Source organism: Acomys minous (genome assembly GCF_964271855.1).
Source record: "Acomys minous genome assembly, chromosome: 4".
Taxonomy (NCBI): Eukaryota; Metazoa; Chordata; class Mammalia; order Rodentia; family Muridae; genus Acomys; species Acomys minous.
In genome coordinates, this window is record NC_140486.1 from 106,334,503 (window position 1) to 106,347,780 (window position 13,278).

The window sequence follows — 13,278 nt, forward strand, 5'->3', positions numbered from 1 at the left end:
TCCTTAGAGAATCCTGCAAAACTGACTGGGTGTGGATATAAGCTGCAGGGGTTTACTCTTCTCTTGCATTTCTTATAGTACTTGTTGTCTCTGTAAAGTTCTCTTGTTACTCTTCTATATGATTTTATAGCCTGTTAATTGTAGTTTTCTTCAGGAAATCATATTGGGAAAGGTTTAAGCTCATTGCCATAGGAATCTAACAGTCTATAGTCAACTCCGTGAGCTATATTATGCACTAGTTACAATCAGGGGGAAAGATTTTTTTTTTACCTTTCTGCACATAAGCTGACTCTTCTTCATAAAGAGATAATAAAATAAGAATACTCATATTACATTAGGATTTTGTACTTTTCTGTGTCTGGAGGACTTAGAATGCGCATCTTGGAATACATGTGGAATGTATGTTAACTATTTTGTGATTCTAAATAATATAATGGAAACATGTATGATCATAGTCCATCTTCCACTGTTAAACAGGACCCTCTCTCTGCTGTTCTCTACAGTGACTATTATATCTTACACTAGAGCCAACAGATAATATTGTTAAGCAAATTTAGATATACAACTTGAGCAATTCAATGATGCCTTAATGTTAAAGAGATACAGAAAATTCAATGCTCATCAATACAAAAATGAACAATAGATTAGTAAGGATATAAATTACATCTGCCTATATATCTGAGCTTATGTGAACATCTAATGCAACACTGAAATGTAATAAGTTGGATTACTTATCAAAATGTATTTGAAATCAAAACAACATGAATAACACATAACAGTATAATCCATAAACTATGTTTTAGATGTAGCATGAGACTCAAGCTGGGTAATAGTGGTGCACCCCTTAATCCCAGAACGTAGAAGGCAGAGGCAGGTGGATTTCTGTGAGTTCCAGGACAGCCAGGCTACACAGTGAAACCCTGTCTGAAAAAAAAAAAACAAATCAAAACAAAAACAAAACAACAACAAAACCAAAAAACAAAACAAAACAAAACCAAAAACAAGTAGCATGAAACTCCACATAAAACAACATAACTAACACAAATGAAGACATAAAGGGGAGGTTGGAAGAATCAACATTACAAATCAACACCATCATGGATGTTATGATGGATATAGGAATTGAATCTGAGAGAAGAATATAGGAAAACTATTATGGTAGAAATTATGAATTATAGAACATAGATCATAAAAGACCCTGTCTGTCAGAGATTCTGATAAAAGGACTTTGGAATATTACACACATTTCTTGTAGAAAGAAGTCTCTGAGACAAGTTTGTATTCAGGAAGGATTTTTTTTTTTTTTTGGCTAGGATTTTTAGGCACACCACTTTAGTGAGAAAAGCAATATTAGACAGAGACAACAGTGGGGCTAGGATAAAATTGTATCATTTCCCAATTCCATGGGTGGCCCTGAAGCTGAGCTCTTCAAATAGTCAAAAGAGGGATGGTTTTCTTCCTCTGGCTAAAGGGAGAACACCCAAACAAAACATCTCTACTTGTGCCCGGTTTGGGGTGTCAATGCCCCAAGACTAATGCAGCCATCACTATGAGATGAAGTATATCAGTAGTGTGGTTCTGAACTAATTCAAGGAAGCAAAGAGTCAGACCTACTACATACAGGTACCGAGATGGCTTTACTTGGACTATTTTTAGAAAAAAAAATATTCCATCAAAAAGCATTTTATTAGTTTTTGTTAAACTGACTGAAAACTGGTGTTCTCAACATGTAACAATTCCAAGGATTGCCCTAACAATGTCTTCAGAGGAACATAGCTACAACAGGAAATACAGGAATTAGCCCTAAGAACTAACTCTCCATCTGCTAAGATAACTATGTGAACTTCCTGGTTGATCTGAGAGAAATAATAGGGAGAAATAGAAAGGGAAATGCAAGTCACCTTCCCAACAGTGTTAAATAACGAATGGGTTTCTTTTCCTACCTGGGGTTAATGATATTTTTAGAAGGAGAGAGGGAAGAAAGAAGGGATTTTTCAGTGGATGTTAGATTTCCCAAAGTTTCCTGTTATTTAGAAAACTTTGCTATTAGAAGGAAGTTTTGTTTTGTTTTGTTTTAATGTGCTCTTGCTCACTCCAGAAACTAATGCCCCAGAGCTGACTGCAGTCCAAAATGTGTAGCTCCACACATGTGTTTGGTGAAATTCCTGCATGGAAAATAGGAGAGAAGCAATATTTATTGTCACAAATAGTTCAGTCTCTGCTGACTTACTTTCACTTTCTGCAGCTGGGTAGAATGTATTTTTTTAGATTTTAAATTCCTTTTATTAATAAACATAGCAAATGAACTTTTTATACAATGATATACAAATAAATAAATATATACTATAATTCCAACTAAGAGTAACATTTCAAAATGCACTGATTTTACACCTCTTCACAGTTGTCAATATACATGAATATTAATTTAAAAATTTTTTAATTAATTAAACATTTTTTATTTTTACATATACTTTATATTGTTCACATATATGCAATACACTACCTATAGCAAGAAGAACCATGACACAATCAGGAATTATATAAATGTTACATTCTTAGTGCTTTTGGCTATTTGTATTTGACAGCCTTGCCTGCTGTAGCTCAAAGATGCCTTTGAAACAGGCAGGTGAGGTTACTAAGAGTAATAATGTTTGTCTAATTGAGAATTGGGTGATAACTGTCTGTGTAACCCTGATGAGAATGTGCATGTTCAGCAGATACAGTGAGCTACTTACTGAGAGCTTCATATATACCATCATATTTAATCTTCACAATAAGCTGTGCAATAAGTGCTACTGTCGCCCTTTATGGAAGAGGGACGTGATGGTAGAGAAGCTAAATTTATATACCTATAAGTTGTAGAACTGGGCTTTGAATCAGGCAATTGCCTTTAGAATATACGTTCAGACCAAATCTTCCACTTTCTATGCCATGTGGCCTAAGCAAACCTAGAGCCTCCAATTTATATAATTAAAAGTTGCTAAATTGTAAGTGACTTTATGATAGTTAAGCTTAGTTTGTCTTAGACATCAATCCATTCCATTATACTGCTAACCTCACATAAAGCTCTAATAATATTTTTTTTCTGCAAAAGTGCGGTTTATAAAGCTGGACATCTTACCTATGTCTACTAATTTCTGTGCGCCCAGATTTAAATATGTAGGTTAATCATTCATTACTTAGATTGCTTGGACCTAGTAACATGGCCTCTGTTCATCTTGACTTCCTTATATTTATAGTAGAAGAAAAGCAGTGCGTGATTCATTGGATTAAGTTGCCCCACAGTTGTAGAGATATTTTATTTAGCATGTGACATGTTCAGAGTGTGTTCTGCTAGTAGGAGCTGTGGAGTGGCCAGAGCTGGCCACAATCAGAGGACAAGTTTTCATTTCCAGCCAGTATGGTGTCCTTTTATGATGAACAAACTCTTTTCATTCATTCTCCACTACCAGGACACAATCCAGTTTATTTTTGTCACTGTTATTTCTAATAATTATCTGTCTTCTTAGTTGCATCCCACTAATTCAAAGAAAATTTTTATTTTGAAAGAATTTAAAAGAAATTTTGACTCTAATGAGCTCTTCGAGTAAGAAAAATCCTGTCTTAATGACTGTATTGTGGAAAACCTTTTATAAGCAATCCAAAGACACTTCAACACTTTAATTCTGGGTGTGATAGCATGACTAAGGTGGCAGCCGTAGCTAACAACTTAGAAGTATGTGTGTCTGTACAGTGGTGACTCGTAGTGGCAAAGAGACCATACTAATTTTGATAGTTTAGTAATGGAATATGATGCCATTGTTATTAGTACTAATTTTGGTCAAGTAGACAGGGAAAACTCTATAGATTGTCAGCTGATTTTCTGCATTGAGTTTTTATTATTTTTTATTTTTTCTTTAACATAGCAGATACATCTCGATTACTTTTTTGTTTGACAAGTGGTATGAAGATTCAAGTATGATACTCCATTATCTTATGAATTTTTAAATATAGTGTGTCTGAGAACTTTCTGAATTTTCAATTTTTTTGTATTATAGAATGTGTTATTTCAAGTGTCCTAGCAGATAGTAGCATGGCTTAGCATTTAAGAACATATACGACTACTACAGAATACTAGAGTTTGGGGGCTGGAGAGATGGCTCAGAGGTTAAGAGCACTGTTCTTCAGAAGGTCCCGTGTTCAATTCCAGCAACCACATGGTGGCTCACAACCACCTGTAATGAGATCTGGTGCCTTCTTGTGGTGGGCAGGCACACGTGTGGGCAGAATACTGTATAAATAATAAATAAATCTTTTTTTAAAAAAGAATACTAGAGCTTGATTCCCAGCACCTACATTGGGTAGTGGACAACCACCTGTGACTCTACCTGCATGAGAGCTGATGCCCTGTTCTGCACCTGCACTCATGTGGACATACCCCCCACACATACACACAATTAACATAAAATCCATCTTTAAAATCCAGGGTATTGTAGTCAATCTGACTGCTATAACAAAATAGTACAAATCAAGCAACTTACTCATAATAAAAATTCCAAGTTAATCAAGTCTGTCAAGCAAATTAGTTCCATGGATATGCTTCTTAATTGTAACCATACTCACCAGGACTGCACTCAGAGAAGAACAGGTATATCTCTAAATTTTCCTTTATAGGAGCATGAAGTTTCTAGAAGCCCTCTTCTTTATTAGCTCACCACCACTGAGGCTGTCCTATCTTAATACCATAACTGCAGAGAGTGTCAACATACAAATTAGGAGGGGGAACAAAAACATTCACACAATTGCTGATCTTGAATTTGTTGTTCATTGCTAGTTGTTCGTGTGTGTGTGTGTGTGTGTGTGTGTGTGTGTGTAACTGATTTTGTTTAAGATATGTGTGAATTAATACTAAAGAGATTGATCAATGTTTAAGAACATCCATTACTCTTGAAGAACGCCTAGGTTGAGTTTCCAACACTTATGTAACAATTCAAAGCCATCTGGAACTCAAGAGTACGCACTGCCTTTTTCTGGCCTCTGCAGGCACTGCATTTGGAACACAAACATACTTACAGGCAGAGCAGAAGTGCTCCACGGTTCGGAGGGACCAGGGTGCGGAAGACCTACTTGCCCCGGCACACGGGAGAAATACTCATAAATATAAATTAAATAAATAAACATAAAAGTCCTTTAAGAAAAGTGTAAAATATATTTCCACTTGAATGTTACTTAGTGGAATGAATAGCTATGCTTTAAAAAAGAAAAGAATCAAAATCATTCTCTTTTTCCATTATTCAATTGTCAAAGATGGACCTTTCTGTCTATAAAATTATCCTCTCTTTGCTAGTCCTTAGTCCTTTGGCCACATCCAGTAGAAGAGTCGGTCACTTACATATATAGGATCCAGAGGAAGACCAAAGCAGAGGGAAGGGATGGAGTGTGGTAGGATCCTGGGTAACTGGAGGTCAGGTGTGGCATATCTGGTGCTCCATTAAAGAGAATGACCCTTGCTCTATGTGGGACTAGGAAACAAATGGGAATGGATAAACCTTGTAGACCACCAAGTCGTTGCCTTTACTTCCAGCCTTGTAACTGCTTGTATCTTATGCCAGTGGTTCCTACCTTTGGCTCCATTTGTGTATAGTCCAATCCCATTTTCTGTGTTGGCACCAGAATGGTATTTCCAGGAGGCCAGTGCAATTTGGATGACCATATCCTTTAAAAGATGACTTCCTGATCACTGCATTGTAGAACATAAAATTCCGAAATCAAAACTCACATCAAGTCCGTGACATATGTGTGTGTTTCTTGAATCTTTTACTGTTTCAGTATCACTGCTCTCTACTGCCCCTCCCCATGTATTTTTCTTCAGGGGTACAGAATGGCATGCCTTTGGCCGAGTGCACATGTTAATTAGTCTCCATGACGTATTCTTGTTCTCTCTGCCCACAGTCTTTCCCTCCAAGGTTTATCTTGCTCTTGGTACCTCTCTCAATTCTTTCCTCCCTCATGGGTACTTGCCATACTATTCCTCATGATACAACTTTCCTTACATGTCCTACATGCTCCTTGTCTTATGCATTAGTTTTTTTTTACTTCTTCTCTCTTCAATAATCCACTCTGCCATCTTTCTTGTGATGAACTTATCTGTCGTTTTTACCTCCCTAGTATATCTAGCACAGTGTTCAGAGCATGTGTCTTGCGTACATATAAATCTAAGTATCTGCCTATGGGCGGATACTTACTATGCCCTGCTATGTGGGTAGTAATAAGGGAAAATGATGGAATTTTTATGAACATTTCTTAAAAGGACAAAATTTTTGGAGTGATATAAAAATACACCATCTTCAAGACAATAAACTTATTTAACTCTGATTCTCTAAGTCCTGCAAGAGCTGTGTATTCCTGCATTTACCTTTTTTGGGGGCACGGGGGATAGCCTACCTTATGTCCTGTGGCAGCACTATTTAGGAAAGAGGGCAAAAACCCCATAAATACCATTTGTGAGTTGATTTCGGAAAGCACCAATAAATGTGCTGTCACCTAGCTGTTGACTGATTGGACCATAGAGATGGTATCCCCACCACTCGTTTGATGGGCATCTCTGTGGAGGCTGGCTCCCGGAGCTCTGGGAAGCAATCTCCTCTTTACACTACACCGAGTATGTAGTTCATAATGTTTTGACCTATGTGATTTATGCATCTATTTTCCACAGCTTTTGTTTTGATATCAGAAACCATTAATCCTTCAAGGCTGCGCAGTTGTAACGCTAACTGCCAACAGCAATGATTTGTATTTGGAACGAGAATGTTCTGCAGCCCTTTTATAATGATTCTGGTCTGCTTGCGAATTGACCACACTTTACTGCTAAGGAAAAAAAATGTACAAATGTACAATTTATCTTAATTCCTTAATAAAAACATGCACACGCTTAAGCTATTCTAAGCCTGTGTTTTCTTTTTTTTTTTTAATTTTATTTTATTTTATTAATTGATTCAGATTACTTCTCAATTGTTATCCCCTCCCTTGTATCCTCCCATTCCTCCCTCCTGATTTCACCCTATTTCCCTCCCCAATGTCTGTGACCTAGGGAGACCTCCTCCCCCACTATGTGGTTATAGGCTATCAGGTCTCATCTTGGTAGCCTGCTTATTCTTTCTCTGAGTGCCACCAGGCCTCCCCACCACAGGGAAGTAGTCAAGTATGGGGCACCAGAGTTCACAGCACAGTCAGGCTCCTCGACTGTGGAGAATGTCTTGTCCATTGGCTAGATCTGAGAAGGGGATTGGTGTTTACTGCAAGTATTGTCCTTGGCTGGTGGCATAGTTTGAGCAGAATCCCTGGGCCCAGATCTGCCAATCATGATGTTCTTCTTGTAGGTTTCTAGGACCCTCTGGATCCTTGTATTTCCCCCATACTTCTCTCACCCTGAATTTTCTTATGTTCCCTTTTTATAAACTTTTTACATAAGGTTGAACAGTACTTATCTTCCTGCTTGCTAATATTTAACTAATAAATGAAACATTAATTCTGTGGATTAGCATACTTGCAGATTTACATGTTTACAGAGTATCATGTTTGTATGATATAAAAAGCAAACTTTCTCTTCCTTAATACATATCTGTGTTTCTTTGGACTGACTGTGTAGGAGGAACATGGCGTTAAGCAAAAATTATAGAGAAAAAATGATGAGGGATGTGTAGGTCAGTCCTATTATACCTTAACATATTTACTAAGATATGTGTGTGCCGCACTAATGATAGGTTTGCAAAAGGGATGTCAAGTCCCCAATAAAACCCAGCATACATTTAGCCAATATTCAGAAACTCAGAAGTAAAACTCCTAAGCTTCTCTGTGGTTTGCCACACACACCACAGCAAGTTTTTTTATTTGTTTTAATTTTTTTCACATATCCCAGAATTCTTCCTTCCCTTTGAGAAATGAAGTATCCCATTTTATAACATGAAAAGGTTGAGATGCTAAGTGAGCCCCTTTGTGGAATCTGATTTATTTTTCAGGGAATGATGTACCTGGAAGAGAGGCGGCTTGTTCATCGGGATCTAGCAGCCCGTAACGTCTTAGTGAAATCTCCAAATCACGTGAAAATCACAGATTTTGGACTAGCCCGACTCTTGGAAGGAGATGAAAAAGAGTACAATGCTGATGGTGGCAAGGTAGGTGTAGTAGAGAGCAACACTTCTTGAAAATGTACTAATATATCTTTTTTTTAAATTTTTTTTATTAATAATATATCTTTTTATGTGCCACAATAGCAACTGTGTAATGAATCTTAGAGACTCGGGATATAAACCTCTAACACAGGGCCATTAAGATTGTCCCATTGACTATAGAATGACTATTCCAGAATGAGGGCTTCTTATGTGCCACTGAGAAGCTCGGGTACTTATAACAATCATCACTCATCTGAAAGCTGACCATCCTCACTTCTAATTTCCCTAGCACCAGAAACAATGCCTTACAGTTTTCGAGTATAGCTGCTTTGATTTTACTTTTATCATATTGTGTGATTTACCTACATGACTTATCACTTGAGTATGCATCAGAACATAAGCTAAACTACTAAGATTGAAGAGAGTTGGGCCCAGTTACATCCTTAGCTACCTTTTCCAGCCCTCCAACTCCACTTTTCCTGACAACTGTGTTTCTGAATGTCTCCCTCACCATATGGTTTTACAAAGATCTTAGTTATAAGTCTTTTACTTACTGATTAATCCAGATGCTTGGCTAATTAGTTAGGTCTGTTTGTATGTGAATATCTATCTTTCTTAACCTGAAGAAACCTACATCAGAGTAGGTCAATGACACAAACCCAAGAAATCTTAACCTCTAGTGACCTATGGAGGTATGAAAAAAGGTTATTTATGTATATGAACCTGCTACTTATCTACCTTACTTTTCTGTCACAAATACGTACCTTTGATCATAGGCATCTCAGTATATAGCATATTCAGCCCAGTCCTTTACATAATTGTCTATATCCAAATCTTACCCAGACATAAGATAACAAATTTTTATAAAATACAAATATAAAATTTTCAGTTTTAAGGAATTATCTGACCTTTCCTTAATCTTATCAGCCTATTTTGTCTGTCTACAACCAAACTGCAGTGGTCTAAAAAAATCACAGCTTTGAAATTCTCAATAAGATTTCTCAGAAATAGCAGTCTATAAATCATATGATTTCATCCGTCTGAAGAACATACAACTGTTAGGTTTGTCTAAAGCAAGATTCATTATAGCTTTAAATGCCTGGTCACCATTAAGTCTTTATCAATCCACCCATGATTTAAACTTTCTCCTGTAACACGGTGTCCATAGTCCATAAAGTCGGCTAACTCCTTGCCCATAGGGAAATTACTTTCAATGTGTTTTCTGTTCCTTTTCACTGAATCCCATGATTCTGTCATAGAGTTACCTTGGTGTCACCTTGGTGAGCAACCAACCTCATGACTTCAAATGCCTATTTAGTTTTAAGCTTTCAACTCCAAAGTAGAAATGTTTATCTTTATTCCATAGAATCTAATTATATCCCCAGGTACATACTGCTGCCCTTTCAGTTGAAACACATTCTGCTGACCCATCATCTGCAGGGTATGTGGGCTGAGTTGTTTTTCTTGTAGTGATGATGGATTAGTGCTGATCCTCTCACATTCTTTTATATTCCCAGCTCCTATTTCAAACATGGCACATATTTTCAATTCTGCCTAGCCAAGGCAAGGGAGATCATTTGTGACTGGGGAATAAAGCAAAGCGAACTCTGGGATTCATGATTTCAGACAATTTAGTGACCAGGAGAAGAAGTGGGGGCAACCGAAGAAAGAATCCATTACACCTGTGCCCCAAATATCTGAGGGAGAAACAGGATCACTGAAATTGGAGGAATCTCATTTCTGAGGAAATATAATGTAGAAACATTTTTAGATTTGATAGTGCCAGTAATAGCACTAGCTCATGACTTAGATACTAGACATTAAGAAATATATAAAGTGGTTCTATTTTTAGTTTTATTGTTTATGAGGCTTTAATATGTGTCCTTTGGTTAATTTATTTCACATATTTTACAAATTTCAATTCATTTGCTCCCTATATTGAAAAACAACAGGTTTATGCAAATAAACAAAACATCAAAAGTGTAAATGAGGGCAGTCCAGAGACTAGCATTTAGGAAATATAAAAATGATTGCTGGTATAATTTTTTAATAATTCACTTTTTATTTTTCTATAGATGCCAATTAAGTGGATGGCTCTGGAATGTATACATTATAGAAAATTCACTCATCAAAGCGATGTTTGGAGTTATGGTAAATAAATCTTCATAAACTTTGCCTTTTAAAGAAAAATAAATGGGTTTACCTTGTACAAAATATATTAACTCATAATTTGGTTGTTTTGGAAGCCCTTACTTATAAACTTGATTCCCTAAAGTAATTTACTCCTTGATCTCTCATTTTAAAAAGCAAGATACCTCAAATCACAATTTTACCTGTCTTTTGTTATTTTTTATGCTCTTCTAAATGTAAAATATATTGTATGACCACTGAGTTTTTTCTATAAGCTCTAGTTTGATAGCGATTTGTCTGATTTAATTATAACTACACACACAGAAAAATCAGCCAACATTAGGACTAACTTTTCAAATTTCATGGCCTTAATTTTCAACAAGTTTTTGGCCGTGAAACTCTAAAAATGATCAATGTTGAAGAGTAAAGCAAAAACAAAACTTTTTTTTTCTGCTTAAAGACATACATATTCTATAATGGCAACAATGAACAACTAAAAAAATAGTAAGAGATTATAAAGATAATGACAAGAAACACTGATAACTGTAGCTTTGACTTCCATTTACAAACTACATTTAGGACAGCAAGGTTAAATGAATACCTGAATTTGAGATATTAATATTTACGATTAGAGCTTTATTTCATAATACTTAACAACACTGTAGTCAGTTGTTAAGGTGAACTAGTTAGCAGCATGTCTATGCTTACAACTTTGTCCACCTACAACTTAAAAAGAAGGTACCAATGATTTGTATATATTTAAATATACCACATAAAACTAGTATTAATTGATAATAAAAATAAATGCCTCTATGCCTGTACAATGTTTCAGAAGATAAGGGAGCTTACCGCCAAGCCTTATAGTGTGAGTTCAATCCCAAGACCCCACATGGTGGAAAGAGAACACCAGACCCTTCTATTTGTCCTCTAATCTCCACTCATGTGCTGTGGCATGTGCAGACCCTCATGATTGCACACACACACTAAATACATGTATGTAAAAGAGGAGTAAAGGAAAACAACATAAACTCTGGTATTAGTGTTCATTTTCAACTTGATGTCTTTAACTATTGCAAACATGCTCCAATAAAATGTTTCCTATGCATGTGTCTTATGTGTATGTCTATGTGTTTATTAAAATATGTATATATAAATATATACATATGTATATGTACATATGTATGTACATCAACCATGACTTGCTTTTTTAAAAAAGTGATCTCCATTTTCCTCCCCTTCAATTAAAGTGTAAACATTGGCTTTCTTGAGCAGCTATCTCGATATAAATTAAAAAGTCAAGGTTTAGGAAATGTCAAACTGCTGAGATTTGTCACTAGTTGTACATGGGACAGTAAAAATATTATAGGATGTAAATATTAGCAAATAATTCCAAAGGGTTAATGATTCTATTCTGAAGGATAATTTGAAGTTTACATATTTTTGTTTGTTTTCAGACAATAGTGACTGACATATACCAGTTTAGGTAAATAAGCATTGCAGAAATATTCAGAAAAACATAGACTCAATTAATGAATGTATACCAAAATCTACATACATATATATATATACATATATATATATATATATATATATATATATATATGCATCAATTAAGACCCATATTGTAACACAATCATGTTTACACAGCTATTTCTGTTTTTAAAATATTCTGGCCTGAGGATAGAGCTCAGTGATAGAGAAATTACCTTCTAAAGAAAATAAGTGATCTTTACTGTATAGTTGTTTTTGTTTTTGGTTTTTCTTTTTCTTTTCTTTTTTCTTTTTCTGTCAGTTCTCTAGTGGCTCAAAAAGTCATTTCATTAGCTTAGAAATAAGCTGTTCTTGATTCCTTCATTTCTCATTTCTATGGATACCCCTTCCTATAAATTCTGTCTTCCATGTGGATTGATCCTCATGTAGACTGCTATATATGTTAAGCAAATTGTTTTATGCCCCTTGTTTTATTTGTGTTAGCTGAACAGTGAGTGATCCACAAGGCTTTACCATACAACAGACACCTGCAATATTCTGCAAGTATTCATTTAAAAGTTAATCCATGACAGACCTTTCCTGAAATTATATTCTTTGGTATTGAACACATGCATACAATAAAGGAATTAAACATCCTGGACTTTAATGTAGACAAAACAATTTTCATCAGTAAGCATTAGCATCACCTTTAAGCACAAATGGAAAACTTGTTTTAAATTCTGATATTTTTTATTATAAAATTTTCCTGCTGCGTGCATTAAAAATTCCAAGACAGTAGTAAGAGGGTTCAGTGAATTGTCCCCGGAGGATTTAGCATTGGGATTGCTGCAGTGTGTGAAAAACATGAAGGAGCTTCTTTTAAATTTCAACTATTTGCCTTTTTAAAGAGTAATTTTATATGTTCTGATTCAAACTGTGAAGGCAATTTGCTTACGTAAGAATTGTATTTCCAATTAGGTGTCACTATATGGGAACTGATGACCTTTGGAGGAAAACCCTATGATGGAATCCCAACCCGAGAAATTCCTGACTTATTGGAGAAAGGCGAGCGTTTGCCTCAGCCCCCCATCTGCACAATTGACGTTTACATGGTCATGGTGAAATGTAAGACTGAAAAATTATTTTATCATCTGCATCATCATTCTTAATAAAATAACAACTTAGACGGTTTTGCTTGCAAAATGTTTCTCAACATTGAAAAGCCGCTCAGCAAGAACATTTATGAATGCAGAATATAAATATTTGTTGTGATTATTATTATGAAGTAATAGCATGCTTACAAACTACAAAGTAAAAATTATGTTGTTCTTACACATAATTTTGATAATTTCCATGCCTGTCAAAGTTTGTCATAAGGAGAAATAATTATTCATTCATAAGAATGTTAGTAATAATATTAATGTTAATCTTTCTGGGAAAATATCTAACCATCATTGATAGCCTAAAATGAATTAAGCTGGATATAGGTTTAATCAAAAGTAAATTAGCAGAGCACACCGGGAATCAG

The 13,278-nt window shown here is 35.5% G+C and overlaps 1 protein-coding gene across 6 annotated transcripts in view; it reads left to right on the forward strand.

The window, feature by feature from the left end:
* Window positions 1–13,278, forward strand: part of ERBB4 (erb-b2 receptor tyrosine kinase 4) — a 1,013,384-nt gene that overhangs the window by 953,323 nt on the left and 46,783 nt on the right. For all 6 annotated transcript variants that reach the window (XM_084778333.1, XM_084778334.1, XM_084778335.1 and 3 more), the window contains 3 exons: window positions 7,998–8,153; window positions 10,226–10,301; window positions 12,729–12,875. In XM_084778333.1, coding sequence (XP_084634459.1) covers window positions 7,998–8,153; window positions 10,226–10,301; window positions 12,729–12,875 — 379 coding nt within the window. The remainder of the gene's footprint in view (window positions 1–7,997; window positions 8,154–10,225; window positions 10,302–12,728; window positions 12,876–13,278) is intronic.